Raw genomic sequence first — 21208 nt, forward strand, 5'->3', positions numbered from 1 at the left:
GGAGCAGAAAGCCTCATCTTTGTCCCACGGAACAGCTGGTAGTTTCAAACTGCTGACCGTGAGATTAGCAGCCCGATTTGTAACCACTACACTACCAGAGCTCCTCTAGTACATTACCTGGCTTTAGAAAATTCTCAGTAAATTCTTACTTATTTTTAAAACTTTTGATTGTGAATTGAGTGAAGGTTTGTAGACAAGATCATCAGTCTTACATTCAGCAAATCCTGCACTTTGTTTCATCTCAGTGATTATAATCCCCTCCCTGCAACAACGTTTATCCCACTTCCTCCCTGTGCTTCCTGTTTCCATTCCACCCTCCTTCCCAGCCCTTCTCACCTTTGTCCTTAGGGAAATGTTGCCCCTTGCTTTTGAATGATTGACATTCCACCACTGATCGTGAGCATACCTGATTAGTGTTCACCATATGGAGTGCCAACACTAGTCAGGTATGCTCACCATCAGTATTTTCCCCTTCAGTTAATATTTATGGAATCACTAAAAAGGAGCCAAAAATATTTAAGAGGTATTCTTTTCATATGCCCAAACCTGAAACCTGATAAAAAAATTTTGAGGGCTGAAGATTTGACTCCCTGCTTTTCTAGTAGGGATCTCACGCTCCAGTCATGCTCTTCCTTCTTAATGGTCCTGGGTTCATCTGTTCCTGAGAAGAAGGATGAACTATTCCCTCTTTCTAGTTGCACCTCTTCTACAATTAGCATTGTGACAATCACAATTAATCCTGCTAACAATTACAGTTGAATCATAGAATCATATTAGTGTCATCACCCATCCGCTTCCACCAGATCCATCTGGAGAAGAGGAAAACTACTTAGTGGGGGTTCTGCCTTACCCCCTTCATTTTGAAACAAAGAGCACTCATGAAAGGTTGTAAGCCAGCCTCTTCAAGCCTAATAACCCCTACATTTTCTGTAGTCAATGTCTAAATTGCCCGTCCCTATTAATCCAGTGCGTTGAGGAATAAACTTGTTCCTTGAAGAATCCATTCATTCCAGTTGGTATTTTGAGCAACTGCATCCAGTTCATTAAATTGTAGCAATTTCCGCTTGCTCACAGTATCAAACATCTTTATCTTCATCTGGTCAAGTTCTGGTCAGCTAGCCATCCGAGCTAGATCAAATGGGTTCTTGTTGACGATAAGTGCCATTGAGTTGGTTCTGACTCACTACGAACCCTGTATAGGATTTTCAAGGAGTGCCTGATGAGCTTGAAGTCCAGAGCATTAACCCGCAGCACCACGTCAAGACTCTAGTCAAATGAGTATTAGCGGCAAGATTGGGAGTTCACACACACTTTCCTGCACTGCAGACCAGCTTGCTGCTTCACTCCTAGCCCTAGTCCCCAGGGGCCAGAAATCATGTGCTTTTGTTGTGCTTGCTTTACTGTGTTAGTGGGGAGAGGAGAGAATAGAGCTGTTGCTGTGTTCACTGAATTCAAAAAGAAAATCTCTTTTAGAACGGAAGTGAGTTTAGCCTCACGCAGAGAGCAAAAGCGTGAACAGTACCGTCAGGTCAAGGCACATGTACAGAAGGAAGATGGCAGAGTGCAGGCTTTTGGCTGGAGTCTGCCTCAGAAGTACAAACAGGTAACATGTTTAATGGTAAGAGTGTCTTATGGGAAATAAGTAGAGACGCTTAGGCGTGGGGGCAACTAAGTATACATTTCAAACCTGCTCATCTCGCACCCTTGCCACAGTAGAGAGATTTTCAGACTGTTTTCTAGATTCCTAGAGCTCAGATGAACTGCCTGTGTCTGTAAGGGTGGGGGGAAGTCAAGAGGAGGTAGCTGAGTGGATGGCACTTGAGGTGCCCTGCTCTGCTTTTACCAGAACAAGGACGAAACAACAAAAAAAGGCAAGATTTTGCTTTTTTAAAAATAGCATCTGCTGTTACAAGTTGGGTTTGTTTGTTTTTTTAAATATTGGCTTGGAGCCTTTACGATTGTTTATTACCTAAGGAATTGAGGAACTTTACCTGTCCTGTACCCCCCACGAGTATGTACATACACACATGCCCCCTCCCCCCACACACATATTAGTGTTTATTTTCTGAGCTCCTCTCTAATAATTGCCACTTAATTTTTCTGCTTATTTTTCAAAAAAGAATGGCAAAACCAACTTGAACTTGATCTCAAGCAATAAATATCTAGCCATATTACTTGCCTGTGTTTTAATGGTTCTGGGAGAAGTTTGTTTTTTAGGGGTTTTACCAATGTCTTTTTCTCTCTTCTCTTCCTGACCTTGTTTAACAGGTAACTAATGGTCAAGGGGAAAATAAGATGAAAAATTTACCTGTGCCTGTCTATCTCAGACCATTAGATGAAAAAGATACATCTATGAAAGTAAGTTAAATTTAGTTAAAAGAGGAGTTTTCTTGAATCTAGGCAGATTTTTTTTTTCTAAAATGATACAGAAAGTTGAAATACTACTTATGTGGATGAGCTTATTGTTCATTTTGTAGTTTTAGACATGGGATACTTTGAATATTGTTGTTAAGTGCCATCGAGTTGGTTCCAACCCATAGTGACCTTGTATACGGTTTCCGAGGAGTGGCTGGTGAGCTTGAACCACCAATCTTGCGATTCAAACCAACTTTGCAGTCCAGCGCACTAATCCACAGCACCACACCAGAACTTTTGAATATTAAAGACCTATATTTACAACCACAAGAGTCCTCGTGGCACAGTGGTTATAAGCTTTGTTGCTAGCCAAAAGGTTGGCAGTTCAGACCTACCAGCCGCTCTCCTGAAAATAATGTGGAATCTGCTACTGTCAAGATTTATAGCCTTGGAAATTCTGTGGGGTTGTTCTGCTTGGTCTGATAGGATCACCGTGAGTTGGAATCGACTCAACAGCAACCTGGTTTCAATATACAACCATTGGAAAAATGTGCAAAGGTCTAAACATCTGTAGAGTGGAAGTGACTTGCTACTTTATTTTTGTCCCAAAAGTTATGGTGTGCTGTTGGCGTCAATTTGTCTGGAGGGAAGACCAGAGATGGTGGGTCTGTTGTTGGAGCAAGTGTGTTTTACAAGGATGTCACTGCTTTGGATTCCGAAGGAAGTAAACAGCGAAGTGCATCTCAGAGTAGTTTGGATAAGTTAGATCAGGAGCTTAAGGTGAGTGCAGGCACTGATATTGTACTTTCTTGTGTCTTTGGTCCATAACTTACTTCTGGGTACAACTTCTATTTGGGATTGCTATGCTTTGCTCACCCTTCACCCTTGTGACCAATTTGATGAAGTTTACATACAGTACAGTGTACGCTTAAAGTGGATGCAGCTCAGAGTATTGACAAATGTATGCAACTGTGAACCACCACTACACCCAAGACAGAGATCATCTCCATCACTGCTCTGCTTTAACTGCGTTTTCAGTCTACTCATTATTGAAAGATGCTTGTGTCTTTGCCCTCCCAAATCATCTGAAAATAAAATTGAAATCTTATTTCTTTTTAATGAAATGACACAATCTTATGAATAATTATACCTATATATGTATTTGTTTAAGCATTCACTTTCCTTACTTTACCTGCACAGGAACAGCAAAAGGAGTTAAAAAATCAAGAAGAATTATCTAGTCTAGTCTGGATTTGTACCAGCACTCATTCAGCTACAAAAGTTATCATCATTGATGCTATTCAGCCAGGCAACATCCTAGACAGCTTCACTGTTTGCAACTCTCACGTTCTGTGTATTGCAAGTGTACCAGGTAAGAATGAGCCATGCCCTTCTCTGCCCACCTTCCACACCTTCCTGGCAGGAACCAGTTTGGTGCTGGACATACAGCTGTGTACCTTGCTCTAATGGAGTTTATGCTCTAGTTGGATAAGACCAAAGGTAAATTAGAAACAAATGGCTAAATGTATTCACACATGGTGACAAATAGTGTGAAGAGAAGAAGGCACTGACTCATTAGAGGATAAGATGACTGAGGAGGGCAAGGGCTATTCTGATTGATTAATGATGTGAGACCTCTCTTCGGCCTTCCGTAGTTCTGGATTAAATGTTATAGGATGTTAAAACATTACTTTAAAAAGTAAAGAGGTTTGGGGAAGAAAGAGTCCTCACTGAATAGTTTTCAACTTGTGTAGATGGGTCTGGTGAAAAGAGATGGGGATAAAATTCAATAGTTGAGTAATTGTTATCATGACTAATTACGACTATCACAATTGTAAAGATAGAAGTTTTGTAACAAAGAAGGGGGAGTAGTTAATCTTACAGTCCAGAAACGAAGGACCCTAGGATCATCAAGGGAGCCAAGCACAAGCAGAATGTGAGACTTTATCCAGGGAAACAGCGACACCAGAGATAGAGGCAGAGGTGGGGACATGGAGCGAGGAAACAGCTGAGGACTCTAGATTCATGGGAAGAGAGGGACTAAGAGCTGGTGGCTGGCAGGTAGACTTGCAGAATGCGCCCTTTGGTGGTGTAAATTATTATATATGCCTGAGTGTTTTAAAAAACAACAACAACAACAAAAAGCTAAAGTGAATAGAGAGAAATACTGTTAACTGATGATGGTACATGGAGGGGACTATAATCATTGTAATGAAACAAGGTGTATGATTTGTTGAATGTAAAACTGATGATCTGCCCTGTAAACTTTCACTCAATTCACAATAAAAACTTAAGAAAAAAAAAAGTAAAGAAGTTTATCTTCACATTGTAAGTGCTTGCTTCATTTTTAAAACCCTTATTAATATTTTAAGGCATTGTGTATTTATACCTGGGGTCATTCACTGTTTAGTAGATAAAACTATATTACCTGTTTTAAATAGTAATCTTGATAATTAAAAAAAATTTGTTTAATGACTTCTTGTCAGATGTAATTAAATTTCATTGTGTTTAATCTCATTGTGTGGCTGTGAAGAACTCATACTGAACGCAGTTTCTGACATTTTCATGTTGGTTAGTGTGCACTTGCATTGCTAGTGTTGTTAAATGCCGTCGAATCTATTCCAACTTATAGAGACCCATATAAGGTTTCCAAGTAGCAGCTGGTGAGTTTGCGGTTCACAATCCAGTGCTGATCTTACAGCGCCACGCCAGGAGTCCTACATTAATAGTAGTGGTATCTTAATTTTGTAAAGCTACTTTTCCATTCTGCGAGGGTTAGTGTAAGTAAAACTTAATTACTGCCCCCTTGGCAGTAGGTTCAGTAGCTATCTATCTGTCTCACCTGTGCACTCTCACTTTAGACTCTTAATTATTTTTATGGATAAAATGCTGTATTTATCTGTAGATTAAAAGAAGATGTGTCTTTTTCTTCAGGAGCACGAGAAACAGACTATCCTGCAGGTGAAGAGATTTCAGAGTCTAGTCAGGTAGACAAAGCATCTCTATGTGGAAGCATGACCAGCAATAGCTCAGCAGAAACAGCCAGCGTGTTGGGAGGGATCACAGTGGTTGGTTGTTCCACAGAGGCTGTAACAGGAGCTACTGTTTCACCCACTACCAACGGTGCTTCTCCAGTGACGGAAAACCCACCAGGTACAATTGTTCTCCTTTTATGTCTTCTGTGTAGAGGCTGAGGCTATCCCAGATGCCTTACTGTTAGCTGATTTTAGATCTCCCATTAATGAGGATGTAAGAACTTGAAAGAAAATGCTGTAATGGCTGTTAAATAAAATCAAGAGTTCTCCTTGTCATGATACAGTGTGGAGGGAGGAGAGTTAGATGGAGGAAGAATGTAGATGGAATGGAATTCTATAGCAGGGCTTTGTAAAGTGGGGGAAACTACTGGAGGAGAAAAGCTGAAGCTCAGAATAGTTAGCATGTTTTACTTATTTTGTAGAAATGGAAACAGAAAATAGCGAGGTTGATGAAAATGTTCCAACAGCAGAAGAAGCAACTGAAGCCACAGAAGGCAACGCAGGGTCAGCTGAAGACACCGTGGACATCTCCCAAACTGGCGTGTATACAGAGCATGTCTTTACAGATCCTTTGGGAGTTCAAATCCCAGAAGACCTCTCCCCAGTGTATCAGTCAAGGTATACAAATGGGTCAAGAATTTAGGAAATCAGATAGTCCACACATAAAAGAGGAACCAAAGTCGTCTGAAGCAGTGAGAAAGCTCCCATGACTTGGGACTTTGCTGTGGCAGATGTGAAGACACTGCCTCTCCCAGCTTTGCCTTTATTTCCTCTCCTTCATTCTCCATTGCTTTTCTGTCCCTTCCAGATTAAAAAGTACATTAGTGGGGGAGGGAGGAGTGTAGGGGGAGGGTTTCTAGGATATACCATTTGGTCAGTTGATGATGCATGGAGGGGATTGGAACCATGGCAATGAAATGATATACAATGGAATGAATGTAAAAGTAAAGTTCTCTCATGTAAACTATCGTATAATTCTCATAAAACATTAAAAAATAAATAAGTAAATAAAAATTTTAAAAAGTACATTAGTCAGAGTCTTCCTGGACATTGCGTCCTCTGGTATGATGCGTTTCAGTTATTAGAGTCCCCTCTTCCATTCTCTGAAGAAATTTAGTCCCCACTCCCACCCTTACTTCCACACTAATTGTGAAATTGCCCATGAACTTGACTGACATTCTAAATTTTGTTTTCATGCAAACATTTTATTAGAAAATGGTTTGTTTTAGGCTCTTCCTTTAATGGAGGCCCATTTAATGAGTTATTTAATTTTCCTTCCTGATTTCTCTAAACCAATGGAAAGCTCTTTTTTCAGTGTAATTTTCTCCTTTTTAGTTTATACATGAGTCAAAAATTTGGTAACATTTAATTGTTAATTTCAGAATAAAGCAATGTTAGATTAGTAGTTTGGTTTGTCTGTTTTGAATTTAGAGCCCAGTGTATCTTTTTTACCAAATATGCACTAAGAGTCCTAAGGCAGGCATGAGGGCTTGGGGTAAAACATAAAGCTGTTTCAGTTCATTAATAAACATACTTTAGGAAATGCTTTATTTTTCAAGTAAACCAGTCTCTTCTCCATAAACCACCCAGTAAAATTCAGGCACCTCTTGGGGAGAGTCACAGTTATAGTGTGGGTATTAACGTCTGTATTTCATTACCATGCCCAACTCCCTTCCCTGTTCCTTAACCTAGCATGTTCACAGTGAAACCTGTGAGAACTGGAACTTAATGGACTGCCTTGCTTTCCGCCTCTGACAGGGTGCAGTCTTACCACTTTTCCTTCGCTTACTTTAGTGGAAAGTATTTTAGCCTTCCTTCTGATAGGTTTCTGGTAGAATTAATAGTGAGTGTTTAACTATGACCTTTCTGAAATTATTTTTAGCATTTGACTATTTTTTAACTCTACTAAAACATAGAAACATTTACTCCCTAAAAATTGTATCTAAGCATACTCATATTTTTTTCTTTTGCTAGTAATGACTCAGATGTGTATAAAGATCAAATATCAGTATTGCCAAATGAACAAGACCTGGTGCGAGAAGAAGCCCAGAAAATGAGTAGCCTTTTACCAACCATGTGGCTTGGGGCTCAGAACGGCTGGTAAGTGTGAATACTTTTAGTATGAGAACATCTTTAGTCTTTGACATTTGCATTTGAAATCAGAAAATAAATAAAGTGTGGTGCATACAAATATAAAGTACACATTTTGTTATTGTTAGCTGCCATCGAGTCAGTAAGAAATTTCAAGGTTATGTTGCAACTGCCTCGTGAACTGGGACTTGTATTGCTTCTGAATGATAAACCAGATGTTTCTTTGCCATAGAATGTTCCTTTTATATACCGTTGTCATAAGAGGAAGTAAATGAAACTTTAAGAGCTGTGCGATTCAACAAGAGAGGATCTTGAACAGCACAGAGAAAGAGAATTGTTGATGCAAAGATTTATATAGGCTAGAGTATAGGCAAGAAATACCAAGAGTTGAACCAGTGTATATGGCTGCAGAAGGCCCAGTTCCAAACATAACTTTTAGTAGGTTGTTAGGTAAGTCAGAACAAAACCCCAAACCAAACCCAGTGTCAAGTCAGTTCAGGCTCCTTGTAAACACTCGAGGACAGAGTGGAACTGCCACCTAGACGTTCGATTCGAAAAGCTGTAACCTTTGTGGTAGAAGACTGACACATCTTTCTGCCATGGAGTGGGCTAGTGGGTTCGAGCTGCCAACATTACAGTTAGCAGTGCTTTAAATGCCGCACCACCAGGGTTCCTCAGGAAGCTCAGGGGATGGAGTACCGTTGCATAGTTTGTTAACTTTCTAGTGGGTTGTTGGTGGTTGTGTGCCACTGAGTCGCTTCTGACTCGTAACGACCTTGTATAGGGTTTCCAAGGAGTGGCTGGTGGATTTGAACTACCGACCTTGTGGTTCACACCTACCTTGCAGTCGAGTTCTTGTCCTCAAGCACCACACTTCTGACACTAGTTCCAGCTTTTCATCTATATATGTTTGCATTTTCGGAGGCAGCGTGTTTCTGTGCCTCAGGCCTACTCCTAATCTCAATTTGGGTTTCTGACCATTGTCCAAAAAGCACCAGCTCTTTTTCCTAAAGTTTGTATGTTAGTCTTCTTTCCTTCTGAGTGAACTCTGTGATCAGTATTAGATAGGAACAATGACTTGAATGTTCTCTGTGCTTACCAATCTCAACTTGGTTCTTGCAGTCTGTATGTCCATTCATCTGTAGCCCAGTGGAGGAAATGTCTCCATTCCATCAAGCTTAAAGATTCGATTCTCAGTATTGTGTAAGTTTTATTTTAGAAATTCTTGTTTTTAAAATACATATTTGACATAAATTAATTTTGAAGACTATTAAAGCTAATATGTACTTCTTAATTGAATAGTATCAAGGTATTCTTAGCCCTTCTTATGAACTAGCGAAGTCTGAATCAGAATGAAACTCTATAAGTCAAGCGTCAAAGAGAAAAGTTTTAATAGGAGAGAAAATTGCCAGATTAATTTCATCATCAGACGGGGAGTCTTAGTTTTCAAGAGAAAACAACTATCTATTTATTTATATTTGTTTAGGGAGTAGTCTTTATGTTTTGGGAATATACTTCTTGAATTTTGGATATTGATGTACTAATAATCATTTTCTATACATTGACTATTAAGAGTCAGTTTGTCAGTATCGTCCACAGAGCTGACTTTTTATGAGAGTGAGCCAAATATTATTCGCACTCCAATTGTATTAAAAAATGCCCATCCGTGCCCACGGCTGATGACCACATTGTGCATACAAGTGAAATGATTCTGTCGAATAGACAAGTGACAGAGGATTATGTGACAAGTTATTTGCAGGTTAGTCATAGCTCTGCCTATGAAATAATCCACTACTGACTTGAGTTTCGAAAAGTTTGTGTGAGATGGGCACCGAAACAACTCACAGAAGAAATACACAGAAGTATTTGGACATCTGCAAACAAAATTTGCACCGATACTTGAAGGAAGGTAAAAGTTTCTTTAAAAAAATCATTACTGGTGATGAGACATGGATTCATCGCTACGAACCTGAGAGTGAAGAGCAGAGTATGGAATGGAAACATCCTTAATCGCCGACCAAGAAAAAGTTCAAAAGTCAGCCACCAGCTGGAAAATTAAGGCTTCCAGTTTCCTGGAGCTCTCAAGGACCATATTAGAACACTGTCAGGAGAAGGTTCAACCATCAGTAGTGCTTGTTACAGTGAGATACTCACTGAAGAGCTGAAGCCTGACTTACCATTAAATGCTATCCAAGGGCATTGTGATCTTGCGTGACGATGCACATCCACATACCTCTGCTCACACTGTTGACAGACACTCTGCAAAAACTTCGTTTTGAAGTGTTAAAGCATCCTCCTTATGAGTCCTGACGTTGCTCCATCAGACTTTCACCTATTTGGTCCCCTGAAAGCAGCTCTTCAAGGACGAAGACTCATCTCTAATAAAGAAATGAAAACTGCATTTGTGACTCACAACTCAGCCTAAAACATTTTTAAATAAGGGAATATAAAAGTTTGTTGACGGTTAGACAAAATATATTGAAAAGCCAGGAGATTAGGTTGGAAAATGATGTATTTGTCTTTTCTGAAAGTTGATTAAAATAAATTCTACAGCCAGAGTGCGGATAATTTTTGATGCACCCTCATAGTTCCACTTGTGGTGTGCGTCTGGTCTGTGGACTTTGTGTCAGTCATCTGTGGATAGAGGAGAACTTAGACCAGACATACTATTTATGTAGCTTCGGTGACAGTCCTATCGTGGCAAGACTTCTCAGCTCTTCATGGATTGGCACTTGTGAGAGGCTCTGGATTTGTTCAGGGCCATAGTCTGAATTCCTGAATGGAGGCTATCGAGATCCCTTGTTCTTTTTTGCAGACACGTGAAAGGAATTGTGTTGGTGGCACTAGCTGATGGCACCCTTGCAATCTTTCACCGAGGGGTCGGTGAGTGGTCACAAATAGCTAATGCTACTAACTTGTTGCTTTGAAAAAGCACTTTCGAGCAGATTGATTTATTATGTTTTAAAGAAATAATACTTACTAGGAGAAAGAATAGAAGTTTCAGCTGACTATTTACACGAATGACATTAGTAAATGCCTGCCTGGAGACTTGCAGTAACAGTCTAGCTTGGTAGAAAAGACTCGCCGTAGTAAGTCCGTTTCCATTTCATGGTATTCTCATATAATGTGATACAGAGGCATTTATTTTTGTCGGTGAGGTGTTTTGTTTTGTTTCTTTTTTCAAATAAATAGTCTCTCGCACTTGCATTTGGAAGAAATTTTAAATATTAGCTGAGGTTTTATAGTTTACATGTCCCCTTGTTTATGTTCTTCCCTTTTAAAACCAGTATGTCTGCCATCCACAGATGAAGAGGTACTGGATTCAGAAAACCTGCCCTAACTGAATTAAATTAAGATAATTTGGAATATATAGCCTTGTAATTTTTTGGTACGTGATGTATCAACTAAAAACAAGACTTCGTTTTCTATATACTAGAGTAGTAAATCAGAGAAACATTGTAAAAACATTGTTGTTAGGTGCCATCAAGTCGGTACCAACTCATTGCGATCTTATGCACAGCAGAACGAAACACTGCCTGATCCTGGGCCAACCTCACTACTATAAAAACATAGATAACACTGAATTAGGATTTTAGCAATACTTTTCAGAAAGCCTGAGATCCTCTTGGCTTAGAGAAGTGTGGGGTAGATGGTACTCGGGTGATTGGTACTGAGAACTTTCTGGTTTTTTAATAGAACGTTCCATTTCACTATGTGCTGAGGCACAGAACTTTCTCGTCACTTGTTCACAGTCACTCAGCTAGTAAGTGGAGGAGCCCAGGTAGAATGGAGGTATGAATGGTAGTCACAGACAGAATAAGGCAGAGTGCCTGTGACCAGGAAAACTGGCAAGTCCTGCATTTGGATTTACAAGGTCAAGATGGGGGAGACATAGCTAAATAGTGAGGATTACCTAAAGACTGACTTCTGGCTCAGTCTGAGTTAGTGAGCGTCTTAAGCCTCCTAGAAACATAGAGACAGTTCTGCTCTATTCTGATAGATAGGTAGATAGATAGATAGATAGATAGATGGATAGATAGATAGATAGATAGATAGATAGATAGATAGATAGATAGATAGATAGATGACAGATAGATAGATGACAGATAGATAGATAGATGACAGATAGATAGATAGATGATCGATAGATAGATGATCATAGATAGATAGATGATCAATAGATAGATGATCGATCGATGATAGATAGATAGATAGATAGATAGATGATAGCTAGATAGATGATAGATAGATAGATAGATGATAGATAGATAGATAAATAGATAGATAGATAGATAGCATACGAAATGACTTCCGACAAAGTGGATAGGGATAAAAGGTCTATAAAGTGTTATGTCCAAGACACATGCCATGATGCTTAGCTTTGAAAAAAGAAGACGTAAGGCTGTACCAGAAAAGTGTAGAATTGAATGTGTTCTCTGTATTAGCAGAGATCAAAACTATAGACCAAAGAATTAATTACATATAGAGAGGCAGACTTTACCTAGGGATGGAGAATATTGGTTAGACAATTACAGTTGTCTAAAAATGGAGTCCTGATGTGGTGCTGTGGGCTAATGCATCAGACTGCAAAGTCGTTTGAACTGCAAGGTCAGTGGTTCAAGCTCACCAGCTGCTCCTTGGAAACCCTGTACAGGGTCGCTATGGGTCAGAATCGACTCAGCGGCACTTAACAACAACAACAAAAATAGAGCAGCTGCTTTTCACTAAAATTGTTCAAGCAAAATTAATAAAGCAAAGCAGGCTTCGAATGATTGGTGTTCATTTGTTTTTCTTTCATCACTAAAAATAAAGTACACGTGATTCCTGAAGTGTTAGCAATGAGTTGCCCTCAACTTCTACCCAAGGAATTACACCAGAATGCAAGTGAATAAGATAAATTATCCCCAAAATTACCTTGTTGTTTACTGTCGTCGAGTCAGCTCTGACTCATAGCAAACCTGTGTTAGGTTTCTGAGGAGCAGCTGGTGGGTTTGAACTGCCAACCTTGTAGTTAACAGTCCAGGACTTAACCTGCAGCGCCCCAGTGGGACTCCTTGTAAGAGTACTACTGTAAACAGATGTGCTGTTGAGAGTTTGTTGTAAAGGAGGGTGGAATCTTAAGTACTAGGTGGTGAATTGAATCAGATACTCTCCAAAGTTTGCCGTTATGGAGTAAGAACCCAGTCTCTGCAAATAAAAGATATACTTAGTACATAGTTTAGTACTTTATAAGTAAACACACTCAAACAGAATGTTTCTTGTGTCGTACTTGAGTCAAAGATTGTATGTACTAACTAATACTATTTCTTATTTTAAAGATGGGCAGTGGGATTTGTCAAACTACCACCTGTTAGACCTTGGGCGGCCTCACCATTCCATCCGCTGCATGACTGTGGTACACGACAAAGTCTGGTGTGGCTATCGGAACAAAATCTACGTGGTCCAGCCAAAGGCCATGAAAATAGAGGCAAGTCAGCTCATGCTTTCTATGTTGGTGAGACTTGAGCACTGAAAGGCTCAAATGGTTTTCAGGGTCTTCAGAAATTGTTTCCTGATTCTGTTTTAGGGTACCCCTAGCGATATATTTGGACCACATCGTAGCTTCACCTCTCTCTGTTAAGCCAGAAAGGTGGAGAAAAGTGGCTCTTTTTAAAAAGAGGAAGGAGGCTGCCATGTGAATACAAATGTATGTCCATGTACACAAATCATACGTGTGTTATGTGAATACATGGTTTTTAATATGTTTAATTATATATTCATTGGTTGGGTGGAGGATTCCCATGTTTCCCTTCATATCATGTGTATCCAGGCAAATCCATACATATGTCACAGACTGAGAAAAACATTGCAGTGGGAATTTGTTGTAAAAACAAAAACCTCTTGGTATTACTTTGTTTAAAAAACTTTTGCTGCGAGCTCGTACATGAATTCATTCTAATTGTTGTTGTTGTTTAAAAAGAGAAGCAACAGACTCCCTGCCAGAAATGTTTAAGGTGAAAGCTTTCCTTCTCCTCCCACTTCAAATCCGTTTTCTTTCCGAAGTTTTCCTGTTTTACAGTTCTCTTCTTTCTTTACATACAAACACACACACACAGTTAAGAGAACAAATGTAGGCTCCTTTTTGTGTAATTAGAAATAGGTTCCTACTTCGTGTATTGCTCTGAAACAGTACAGAGTTCTGAAGTCAAAATCTGTCTAACTCTTGGATAATGTTGCATAGTATCGATGTGCCAGTATTGATTTCATAAATTGATATCCTGAACAGGGCTGAAGTTCAACATCCTTTGGTTCTTTGCTCTTCATTTCGTTTTGCATTCTAGGATGAAAGCAATTGTATGTATAAAAGTAATCATAAATAGTAAACAGCATTTAAACACCTCTTTTAATATACTTTTCACTAATACATGGTCTGCTAAATTATTGTATAAATGAGCACCATTTTAAACACACCCTTAAGTAACAAACGTAACTTTGTGATTGAATAATCTTTCCTAGAAATCATTCGATGCACATCCCAGGAAGGAGAGCCAAGTACGGCAGCTGGCATGGGTGGGTGACGGTGTGTGGGTCTCTATTCGGCTGGATTCCACACTCCGTCTCTATCACGCACACACTTATCAACACCTACAGGATGTGGACATTGAGCCTTATGTAAGCAAAATGTTAGGTAAGCTTCCAAAGTGCTTTGTTTTTGCCAACCAAAGGGAATGTTTTAAATGGTCTGCAATGGCTGGGTAGAATCAGTGGATGAGTGTGAACTCTTGGGTGGTTGGGCAGATGCTCCATCTACCCTGTAATTTTGGGCAGAAACCTGGAGTCCTTTTTCACTCCACTCTGATGCCCATCTAATCCATCACCAGGAACTATCACATCTACCTCCAAAATATCTTAATTACTTGGTTATCTTACTGCTGTAACCATAGTAGCTGCTACAAGAAGGTCAGCAGTTCAGACCTACTAGCCACTCCATGGGAAAAGGATGAGGCTGTGTGTTCCCATAGTCATTTACGGAAACCCTTGGTGGGTGGGTGTGCCGGGGGGAGCAGCTCTACTCTGTCCTATAGGATCGCTACGAGTCGGAATGGACTTGAGGACAGTGGGCTTAGATTCTTGGCTATCAGGCTAGGCCAGGCCACTGTCCATTTCCCCCTGGATAAACATGCATCTGCTAGCTGAGCTCCCTTTTTCTGCTCTGGTCCATTCTCTGCAGACTAAGCCATGTGCAGATAGCACCTTGCGTCTCTCCCACTCTTGGCTGCTAGGTGAGATTCACATTTGGTCCCTCAGCCAGACATTACATGCCTTCTCCCCTTGCTCTTGTACTGGTCCACCCACAGCTGAGCCAGTTCCTGTCTTCTCAGGGCTCTCAGGGCGCTGTACTGTCTGCTTCCAGGCTACTACCTATACACCACCTCCAGGAGGGACCTTCCCTGAGCTCCAAGTTGGATTTAGGTTCTCTCATACTTTTTCTTTATAGGCTATTATACAATTCTTAGTTAATGACAACCCCCCACACAGACCTTAAGGCCCATGAAGGGCAGGGAGCAACTCTGACTTGCTCCCTGCTGGGTCTGCAGCACCTCCTCCAGTACCACAGATGACTAGGAGTGTCTCTTTCATGAAGAGAGATTGAACTGAGTCATTGGTTTTTTAACCTTTTTAGGGCCATTGTCCTCAGAGGGCCTGCGGATAGCCCTGGGTCCTCTCTTTAGAAGCAGGCCTACTTAAGGAGCACGCTCGGACCTTAGGAAGAGATTTCTAGACTAGACTGAGTGAGTTGAGGCTCCTCCTAATGCTGAGATTTTGCAGTCATGCCCTCAGTTCTGGTAACTAGAACCTCGGAGTGACTAATGCTGTCTGGTGAAATATAGTATCTGTGTAATCATTTTGTTCTCAAATTTTAGAAAATAAGATAAGATATTAAAATTCCGTTTAAAGACAAAAATGTATCCGTACTCTCAAAATTTTATGTGTTTGTTGTTAAGTGCCGTAGAGTTGATTTCAACTCATAGCAACTGGTAGGTTTGAATCTCCGACCTTGTGGTTAAGAGCCATCAAGTTGGTTCTGACTCATAGCGATCCTGTATAGGGTTTCTGAGGAGTGGCAAGTGGATTTGAACTTCTGACCTTGTACTTCTAACTGACCTTGTGGTCCAGTTCTTAGGACCTCCACACCAGGACTCCTGTTGTTGTTGTTAAGTGCTGTCACGTCGGTTCTGATTGATAGCAACTTGTACAGGGTTTTCAAAGCTGTAAAAGGCTCATCTTTCTCCTGCAGCGTGACTGGTGGTTGGCAGTGCAGTGATTGTCTTCTAGAGCCACCACCTTCCTAGGACTCCTACAGTACCCTAAAAGGTCCACAACTGCTTTAGTACTTAAGTATCTAAATAAGGAAAGAAAATTTAGCAAAGATTGTTTTTATCTGTACGAAGAAATGTAATGCAGATCAGTACTCTTTCAGCTTATGAAACCAAAGGACATTTGATTTCCTAATCTAACAAACGTGTGTGTGTGTGTGTGTGTGTGTGTGTGTGTGTGGATTTTTTGTTTGGTTTGGTTTTATTTTTAGTAGCTCCCTAAATAAGTCCTGTGTCGTATTTCCTGTACCCTGCTCCTGATAGTATATTACCAACCCCTTCCAGAATTTTCTTTTTCTACTAACCAAGTCATCAATAGATAATAAAGCCAAATAAAAATTTGCTTTGATGTGCATCTTCAGAAAACAGCCAACCAACTCAGATCACATTTCCTTTCCGTTGTATTTATTCAGCCACCTGAGGGACTAGGAACCCTAAATATTCTCTACTGTTGTTCTCAGCACAGTGTTCTTTTTTCTCCTTCTGTTTAGGTACTGGGAAACTGGGCTTCTCTTTTGTGAGGATCACAGCTCTTATGGTGTCTTGCAATCGTTTGTGGGTGGGGACTGGAAATGGTGTCATTATCTCCATCCCTTTGACAGAAAGTAAGTATATTTTTAGATAAGCATCACAGTGCAAACAAGAGAATGGTAGGGAATAGTCATGTCCAGAATTCAGAAAGGAGAATTGTTTAGGCATTGGCAAATTGATATTAACTCCCAAAATCAAACCAACAGTAGATATCTAAGTACCTCCTTCCCAACTCTTGCTGTGAAACATACCAGGAGGCTTCTATCTATAAATTCGTGAAAAAATTAAATGAAAAAATAATGGAATTTTTCCACAGACTTTTTGAATGTCCTTTGTATAAATTCTAGGAGAATAACATTTCCATGTGATAGGACCAATATTCACAATTAGAAGGTTTTCACTGTGAGAGACTCTCCCTTTTTCTCAGTTCTGGAATCAGTCGTGTCTCACTGAAATAAAGGTCAAAGTCCATTCTTCTTTCAGCTTTATTTCTGGAATGTTGGATACACCTGACATTCATCCTGGTTTTCCACATCTTCTGGCAGGCAGTTTATGATATTCTGTTTGACTTATTTAAGATTTAGAATATAAAATTGTGGGAGAAGTTTCTCAGGAGGTTCGTCAGCAAGCCTTTCCTTGTGCAGGAGACCAGCCCACTATGGTTGTGATCTCTTGGAGAAGAGTATGATTTACTTTCTCTGGGAACAAAATGTTCATTGTATGTTTCTCTTATTAAATCGATCATCTATTAACTAAGTATTTTTGTATTGCAAAATTCATGGTTGGGATGGTTTGAGAACAAGTTAATAAGTTAATAAACACACACCTCATGATCTCCCTGCCTTGTTTCAGGGGATGGGGAAGAGAAGGATTGAAAGATCTTATCAGCAGGGAGCCTTTAAAGCGCTCAGGTTCTTAATACCAGCTGTCTTTTCTGTGATTATTTATAAGTCTGCATGTTCCAACCACTTCTTATATCCTATGAGACCCAAGGGTCCCCAGAGTTCATGTCAGTGTTTTATAAGAAAGAGTGTCCTTTTAGCATACTTATTTGAACAGGATTTCATAAAGAAAACAAAAAAGGGGGATAGTAGCATGTAACAAATGTCCCACATTATGTTCTTAGTGTTTTGATTCAGATTCATTAAAATTCAATGGTTTTACAATTAAGAACACCAAAGTCACAGTTAATGAAAGTATCTTTTTTTGAGCAGAGATATTGGGTAGAGGCTTTGGTCCGACCTTTATTTATGTTGGACTTGGTGCTCTCCCAAGTTGGACTTTGCTAATTCAGTTAGGAGCATCAAGTTGTCAGACAGACGAAGGGGAGTGGTGGCTCATGGTTGCTCTCCTCCCTGTCTTGCGCCTCTCCATGCCCCTCTCCTCCTCTCTCATTCAGCCGTAATCCTCCACCAGGGACGTTTACTGGGGCTGAGGGGTAAGTGCAGACTCTGAACCCAACTCTTCTTCCTGGCTTCTTGTAGCCACTGTGAGGCTGTTCCCACTTCTACAATACCTTCTTGAATGTTCCTAAATGTCATCCACTTGCAGTCACTGCATTGCAGCAGGGTTTTTTTATTTTTATTTTGTTTTAATATTTGTTACATGGCCACCAAACTGCTCAGCAGCTTAGTCTATTTATTATCTTTTGTTGCAGCTGAACTTTCCTTCGGACTTTTCCTTCCAATAAAAACATGAAACATTTCTGAAAACTGTCATTAATCTACATTGTTTACTCTTGTTACAGATCATGTTTCTTTCATTCACTTACTGGCCCATGGAATGGGGATGTTTTGTGAGTCTGGTTTACAGTTCAGCAAACCATCAGTCTGGTGTCACTAAAAGCTACTCTATGTAGTGACTGATTTCTCTCAGCGCAACATTTTCTACCCCTCTCAAGAGAGCTATTATCAACATACTCCATTGCCATCGAGTTGATTCCAATTTATAGTTACTCTGTAAGACAGCAGAGCTGCCCCATAGGGTTTCCAAGACTGCAGTCTTTCCTGGAGCAGACTGCCTCATCTTTCTCCCGTGGAGTTGCTAGTGTATTCGAACGACTGACCTTTACGTTATTTGTAGCCGAGCACCTAGCTACTGCACCAGCAGAGGAGAAAAATCCAAAGTCAGAATCAACTCAGTGGCAACCAATAACAACAATCACAAACGATGAAGAAAGATTTTGTTTAAAAATATATATACCCTCATATACTTTGAACTATGACAAAATAGGGATAAAAGCAAAACAAAACAGATTAAGTCTGTTTTCTTTTGTTAACTAAAACGATTTTTAAAAACTGCAAAGATGTGTTTAAAACATAAACTTAGTTATTGCTAGACTGGCAAAATCCCCAACTCCATTTACTGAGGTACTTAAAATAACTAGCATGCTGTATCTTTTTTTCCAGCTTTGTCTTGAATTGGCATTGCTGCCCTTATTTTATTTTATCTCAACTGCCTGTAGCTTTTAGATAATACCTTAAGGATTAACCAGTAACCCCTTATGTCATCACTGTTTTCTAGGGGAAAATATTGGTATTTTTGGTTTTTCTGTTGCAGCGAATAAAACCTCAGGAGCACCAGGCAGTCGCCCTGGAAGTGTAATCCGTGTGTACGGTGATGAGAACAGTGATAAAGTGACTCCAGGGACATTTATTCCCTACTGCTCAATGGCGCATGCCCAGCTCTGCTTCCACGGGCACCGGGATGCCGTGAAGTTCTTTGTGGCGGTCCCTGGTGAGTTTGAGAAGTTCCCTGCAATTGACTCTGTTCTTGGTTCCACTACACAATTAACTAGTCTGTGCTGAGTACTGAAATGACAGGCAATTCCAGTGTAATACATGAAGCAAGTCCTGTAGTGGAGGTATGAAGAGAGTGTGCTAAAGGGAATGGATGTTATTTTGAAGGAAGTGACTTTGGATCCTCTCCCCTAGTCCTTGGTTTTTATTTAAAAGACTTGCTTACTTTTAAAAGCAATGTTGCCATTTTGTCACAGCAAAGTACCTAAAATTGTCTTGTCCTGATGAAGGAAATTGGTAGAAGGAAGCCCAGGTCATGCAGGAAGAGTTGGGAACTGTGCTCTGACCCCTTCGCAGTGCTGTGGGAAAGCACAGTGGCCTGGGAACCTGGTGTCTGAGCCTTTCTCTCTTCCTCACTCCCTATTGTCTTGAACAAATCATTAACCTTTGCAGTTCCTTTCCCTGGTTTCCTAAGTGGATGCCACTAACTGCTCCACCTGCCTCATTTGTGGTGGACACAAATGAAGACCACAGGGCACTCTCCAGAGGTAAGTGGTAGTGGAGATTTCACTGCCCATGGAAGCAGGACCCGTGTATCAGGAGTAGTTAGAAGAGTTCAGGTCTGCCTCTGTTACTCTAGCTATTTGCATGCCTTTGAACACGGTGGTATCTCAGTTTCCCAAAAGTGTTCCAGAGATTCAATGATTCAGTATATATAGCACAGAGCCTGGCAAAGATAGCACCCTAACCTTAAGCCTGTGTGCACGATCCTTAACAATGTGGTAAAGGAGCTTCCTGATGCTTGTCTTGTCTAGCTGTACAGTTGTTTCCACAGGATAAATTCCTACAGGTGGAATCTTTCTTTCTCTCTCTCTCCCTCCCCCCCCTTCTTTCCTTCTTTCTTTCTTTGCCTTTTTAAAGAAATAAAATGCCACAGAAGCCTTTTTATAGCTCTCATCTCTCTTATTCCATCCCCTTTTTTCTCTCCATTGGTAGCTATTATCCTGATAACGTATCTTCCTGCCCATGTTTGTATATTTTTTTTACCTTTCATTTCATCCATAAACAGCATATAGTACTTTCTGGTTTCAAGCTTTACTTAAATGTTCTTGTGTAGCATATATATTCTGCTTATCATTTTTATTAGCTTTTATAAATGAATGTCCAGCTCAGTCATTTACCCTTGGTACTCTGCTGTCTGCATACATAGTCTACGTTGTATTCCTTCTGTCCATGGTGCTCTAGGCTGCCCCCATGTACACACTGCACAGGCAGTATTGCACGGAACCCTCTTGTGCGTATGTGCAGGCCTGCTAGAGATAGCTTCTCTTCGTAGCCTCATTACTTCTGTCACACAAGGAGCGCACAGTGACACAATCGTGAGGCCAGCCTGAATGGTTTAATCCTTCTGGCCATTGGCCTCACAGCAAACAACACTGTTGCCAGTGTCTTTCTAGGTGTATACTCAGCAGGCTTGATTTATTAAGAGTTTAGTTGAAGAACGTATGAAGTACTATGGGGATGAATCAAATGGTGCTTTCTACATAGATTACTTTTTATTAAGTATATTGGATCACATCACTATCCTGCTATATATCACCTAGAGGCATGATCTATGTAGTTTGACCAAAGGAGGGCAAATTCTGGCAACAAACAGTAAATCTCTATAGTCAAAGCTCTGGAAATGGGATTCTTTAAAGATTGTTGCTGTTGTTCAGTGCCATTGAGTCAGTTCCAACTCAGAGCAACCCCGTATAGGGTTTCTGAGGAGCGGCTGGTGGGTTTGAACCACCAACCTTGCAGTTCAAACTGACCTTGTGGTCCAGTGCTTATCCAACAGCACCACACCAGGACTCAAGTACATTTTATAGTACCAATGGTGTTTCCGTTTCTCTTTCAACCTTTTCTACCGTAGAACTTAAACTTTACAGCAAATGGTAACTCATCAGTAATTTTATTTACACAAACTAAATTAAAAATAAAATGTACTTTTATTAAAATATGAGAGGAAAGCCATTGATTTGAAATAAATTTAAGTATTATCAATATCTACACTCCTAAGGCTTAAGTTGAAGCCTTTTCTCAGTCTCTTGCACAAATC

At 40.2% G+C, this 21208-nt stretch overlaps 1 protein-coding gene across 5 annotated transcripts in view; it reads left to right on the forward strand.

Annotated features, from left to right (window-relative positions):
• SPAG9 (sperm associated antigen 9) overlaps positions 1 to 21208 on the forward strand; it is a 177761-nt gene that overhangs the window by 150567 nt on the left and 5986 nt on the right. For 3 of the 5 annotated variants that reach the window (XM_006832421.1, XM_006832422.1, XM_006832424.1), the window contains 13 exons: positions 1474 to 1603; positions 2269 to 2358; positions 2968 to 3135; positions 3556 to 3727; positions 5290 to 5508; positions 5813 to 6008; positions 7365 to 7490; positions 8604 to 8684; positions 10297 to 10364; positions 12800 to 12948; positions 13977 to 14148; positions 16330 to 16443; positions 18929 to 19105. In XM_006832421.1, coding sequence (XP_006832484.1) covers positions 1474 to 1603; positions 2269 to 2358; positions 2968 to 3135; positions 3556 to 3727; positions 5290 to 5508; positions 5813 to 6008; positions 7365 to 7490; positions 8604 to 8684; positions 10297 to 10364; positions 12800 to 12948; positions 13977 to 14148; positions 16330 to 16443; positions 18929 to 19105 — 1862 coding nt within the window. Of the gene's footprint in view, positions 1 to 1473; positions 1604 to 2268; positions 2359 to 2967; positions 3136 to 3555; positions 3728 to 5289; positions 5509 to 5812; positions 6009 to 7364; positions 7491 to 8603; positions 8685 to 10296; positions 10365 to 12799; positions 12949 to 13976; positions 14149 to 16329; positions 16444 to 17768; positions 17808 to 18928; positions 19106 to 21208 lie in introns of all 5 variants that reach the window. The other 2 variants (XM_006832420.1, XM_006832423.1) reach the window with 1 other exon arrangement.

Source organism: Chrysochloris asiatica, unplaced genomic scaffold (assembly GCF_000296735.1).
Source record: "Chrysochloris asiatica unplaced genomic scaffold, ChrAsi1.0 scaffold00007, whole genome shotgun sequence".
Taxonomy (NCBI): domain Eukaryota; kingdom Metazoa; phylum Chordata; class Mammalia; order Afrosoricida; family Chrysochloridae; genus Chrysochloris; species Chrysochloris asiatica.